The sequence below is a fragment of the Trachymyrmex septentrionalis genome, unplaced genomic scaffold (assembly GCF_001594115.1).
Source record: "Trachymyrmex septentrionalis isolate Tsep2-gDNA-1 unplaced genomic scaffold, Tsep1.0 scaffold118, whole genome shotgun sequence".
NCBI lineage: Eukaryota > Metazoa > Arthropoda > Insecta > Hymenoptera > Formicidae > Trachymyrmex > Trachymyrmex septentrionalis.
The window spans coordinates 230,803-235,624 of NW_017304310.1; the positions used below are offsets into that span (position 1 = coordinate 230,803).

The 4,822-nt window shown below is 34.8% G+C and overlaps 1 protein-coding gene across 1 annotated transcript in view; it reads right to left on the reverse strand.

Annotated features, from left to right (window-relative positions):
• LOC108754333 overlaps window positions 1–4,520 on the reverse strand; it is a 16,725-nt gene extending 12,205 nt beyond the window's left edge. The window contains exons 1-3 of the mRNA XM_018496566.1: window positions 4,489–4,520; window positions 4,200–4,379; window positions 3,335–3,860 (exon numbers count right to left, since the gene is read on the reverse strand). Coding sequence (XP_018352068.1) covers window positions 3,335–3,860; window positions 4,200–4,379; window positions 4,489–4,520 — 738 coding nt within the window. The remainder of the gene's footprint in view (window positions 1–3,334; window positions 3,861–4,199; window positions 4,380–4,488) is intronic.
• Window positions 4,521–4,822: the final 302 nt, after the last annotated feature.

Consider the following 4,822-nt stretch of genomic DNA (forward strand, 5'->3'; position numbering starts at 1 on the left):
TATATATATATATATATATATACATATATATATATATATATAGTATATGGTAATATATATTATATATATGTAATATGATATAATTGAAATGCGACGTTGCCAAATAATACAGATAATACGATATAATTGAGACGCGACGTTGTCAAATAGTACATTTGCTAATATACAACTGTTTTGTCAGAGTAATATAGAAATTTTTCAAGGACATTAACATGTTTTAGCAACATTATCAATGTAATTGGATATAACACTTGCAAAAATACAACATTTGCAATTTTATCAAAGTATAGCTGCTTTGTTAGCGTAATTTAAGATTTTTTTCAAGAATGACGATTATCAATATAATTTGATGCAAATGCGACATTGCCAAATAATATATATAATGTGATATAATTGACATACAACGTTGCCAAATAGTGCGTATAATGATATAAAAAAACAAGATTTAGTCAAATAACGTCATAAATCAATTCGGCAGCGCAACTGACAGCATGGAGCACGATTTGATTGAGCAAGCTACTCTGCTTGGTACTGTAGACGAGTAGGAGAGAGTGAGCATGAAAAAACCATTTTTTTTCAAAATATGAAAAAAATAATTGATGATGAATAATTTGATCTGGTGTTAAACAAATATTAGGTTGTTCGGAAAGTAATTTCGTTTTTTCCCAACAGAGGACTTATATTTTTTCACAGCCAACTTCACACTTAAGCCGCATAATCATTATATATTTTGACAGCTGCTATAGCAAGGCTTGCTTGTGAAAAAAGTTCTACGCAGTAGTTTTTAGTTGGTGCCCTATCGAATATGGAAAGTGAAAAGCAGCATTTTCGGCATATTTTACTTTTTTACTATCGAAAAGATAAAAATGCTGTTCAGCAAGAAAAAAATTATCCGATGTGTATGGAGAAGATGTATTGACAGAACGCCAGTGCCAAAACTGGTTTGCAAAATTTCGATCTGGCAATTTTGATGTTGAAGATGCACCACGTTCTGGAAGGCCAGAACGATGTTGAAGCTGATGAAGACACAATAAAGGCATTAATTGATGCAAACCGGCGAATAACAACTTGTGAGATCGCTGAGAGATTAAATTTATCGAATTCGACCGTTCATGATCATTTGAAACGCCTAGGTAGGAAAATCGTCTTTCATTTTCATAAAAAAAAAATGAAATTACTTTCCAAACAACCTAATATAATCGCTTTCTTACTTAAGTATACTCATTTATCTATAAGATTCATTTAATCAGAAAAATAATATTTAGTCATTGATAGAGATTTAATCACTATTTTTCATAAACAAGAAATTCAGCTCTTTCAAAACAACGTGATTTTGAAAAAGCCATTACCTGTTTTGAAAGAGCCAAGTATTAAATTATATAAGCTTTAATACAAATAAAATCAAAATGTCATTCTTTAACAAATCTTATTTTTTTAAAAAATTAATAAATGTGTTAAAAATAGAAAATATAATATTTCTAATTAAAAACATTGATTGCAAAAGAAATGAAAATTTTCTTTATTGCCATATGAAGTATAAGTCAAAGTATTATACAATTTGCACCAGTCTTCATTACTTACAAAATAATCTATTAAACATAATAAATGAAAAGAGTAAAAGTTGAGTCGGTAGTACGTAGGCTGCTGGAAAAGTTTCTGCAGTCTAGTACTTCCAGTGGCGCCAACGTTTTGCTACTATCATATCCGTAAAATTAGACGTTTTTAACCTATAATTCAATTGACAGTTTGTACTCAAGCCAACTAGTTTTGTTTGCATAGTATTTTAAAAGAAGTTATTTTGTAACAAAATGGAAATTTCGCGTGAAAATTTTCGGGCAATGATTTTTTACGATTACAAATGTAATCTAACTTTGAAACAATGCATCGATCGACTTCATTTAGCTTTTGGGGATGAAGCACCATTCAATAGGACTGTTTATAATTGGTTTGCCGAATTTCAGCGTGGACATATCTTTCTTAATGATGAATTCCGTGAAGGTCGTCCACGTCTGTTGTTGCCACTAATGTTGATGCTGTGCGTGAAATGATTGAGCGAGACCAGTATATAACATACCGCGAGATTCTGGCATCCTTAGGCATTGACATGAAAGTAATATATACGATTTTGCATGATCACTTGAGCCTACGGAAACTTTGCAGTTTGGATCCCACACAATTTGACCGAAGCTAAAAAACAGGCTCGTGTTAAATGGAGCAAAGAAATGCTCAAGAAATTCAACCAAGGTTGGTCAAATTTGGTCTACAACATCGTTATTGGAGACAAAACATGGATCTGTTCGTATGAGACCGAAAGTAAACAACAATCGACTGTTTGGGTATTTCAAAATGAACGGTAACCAACAAAAGTTGTTCGTTCACGCAGTGCTGCCAAGCAAATGATTGCTTGTTTCTTCGATTATACCGGACATGTGACAACCGTGGCTTTAGAGGATCGAAGAACTGTAAATACTAATTGGTATACAACAATTTTTTTGCCAGAAGTCATAAATGAATTGTGTAGAACAAACCGAAATCGTCGCATTATCCTTCATCACGACAACGCCAGCTATCACACAGCACGTCAAACCGTTGATTTTTTATCCGGTAATAATGTCGAACTGATGATTTATTGTCCGTATTCACCTGATTTATCACCTAATGACTTCTTTTTGTTTCCAAACATTAAAAATAAGATAAGTACTAAATCAAAGGACTCTTTCTGTATAAACCAAATGACAATAAGTAACGGGCAAAGTAAGAGTCAACACGTTTCTTTAAAATTAACAAAAGAATATATTTCAAACAACAAAGGCAAAATTACATAACGTTACAAGTTTCGGCTCCAGGATTGAGCCCTCTTCAGACATTAGCATAACGCAAAAATCGCAGAACAACAACAATCGTCGTAAATTATCACACATATCATTCACAGTTCGGATGAGTCTTGATGTAGAGTTCGACATTATTCCTGTACGATTGAACTTGTATTGATTTCAAATGTATTGAAAATTTTGCCAAAGCTCTAGTTGATAGAAGAAGAAAAACTTCAACAAAACTGTACACAAAAAGATCTACGTGTAAATGAATTAACATACCGGAAATCTATTAAAAATAATAATAAAAAATAATAATCAAAACTCACCAGAAATCATGTGTAAAAAAACAATACAAACGAGTGTGTCCAAAGTGAATAAAGAACTTTCTGAATATATCCCGAAAGAAAGAACGCAGATGTGCAAGACAGACATCGCACGCCGGCCACTATGTACGCTCAGTAGTGCGGATCAAAACAGACTGAGTGAGGAAACAAACTGTTAGCATCAGAAAGTCAAACTTTATTTATGATGGGAATGTAAGCCTTGTGTAGGCCATCGGTGTCAGTCTGTAAATTCAGACCATTCTTCTGCTTCTTGATATTGAGCATCTCGGAAACCAAACGTCTCCGGTAACAAGGCTCCTCGTCCAAAATTACGACTTCGTCCCATTGGAACTCGTGATCCAGCTGTCTCCTATGCTCAGTTATGACAGAACGCCCAGAAGTGTTGTATCTAATGTGATTGCGATGTTCAGCAATCCTGGTTTTCAATCTTCTGCTCGTCTGTCCCACGTATGAAGCATCACAATCTCCACACGAAATCCTGTAGACCACATTGCTCTTCGAAGTATATGGACAAATATCTTTCTGTACTTTGATGTATTTGTTCAGTTTATTGAGACTACGGAAAGATACCCTGATGTCGTTTTTATTGAAGCGTTTGAATTTCTCCGTGTGGAAAGGGATGAATGGCACCGTAAGCCAAGAAACAGACTCATTCTCCCTGTCATTGTCAGCCAAAACTCTATGTGTTGTGTGTCTGTTTCTAATCAAATTTTTTATACGTTGATTGACTGTGTCAAAAATGAAGGACAGTGGATAGTCATTGTCTAATAAAATGTTGATAATAAATGTCAAATTCCGTGTATGAAACCTAAAGTCTGATAGTAAAAAGGCTCTGTCAACCAGTGAAAGAATCGTCCCTCTCTTTTGTGCCATGGGATGGTTAGAATTAAAATTCAGAAACCTTCCTGAAAAGGTCGGCTTACGGTACCAGTCAAAACCAAACCCGTTCTCATTAATAGATATGGTAACATCTAGAAAATTAATTTTGTCTCCCCCCACTTCAGAAATAAATTGCAAACGCGGGTGGAATGAGTTAAACTTTTCTAATACCGAATCAATTTTCGAGGGAACAACCGCAGTGCAAATGTCATCCACGTATCTGAAATAAAATACTACCTCCAAGTCCAACGACATCAAGGACACTGTCTCAAGTCTCCTCATCACCAAGCCCGCTATTACAGGAGATAAAGGAGAGCCCATGGAAGTGCCGAAGCTTTGTCTATAAATTACATTGTTAAATTGAAAAAAATGTGGAGTCGAGAATAAACTTTATCGCTCCTAGAAACTCTTCCCTGGGAAGAGAGCAATCTCTGGAAATGGAATCCCACTGTTCATCGACACAGTCGACCGCTATCCCCATTGGAACATTCGTGAACAAAGATATAACATCCAATGAAATTAATTTGTATTCATCTGAAATGTGTAACCCTTTTAATTTATCGACTAATTCGAAACTATTTTTAATGTAACTATTCGCTTTGGGAATGGATTTGTATAATATGTTATGCAAATATGTAGCCAATGGATACAGCGGGCTACCTATCGAAGAGACGATGACCCTTAGAGGACAGCCAGGTTTATGAATCTTCGGCAATCCATAGATACTCGGAAGTGATCCGTCACTACAATATAACTTACTGTACACTGTCTAGTTCCGCTTCT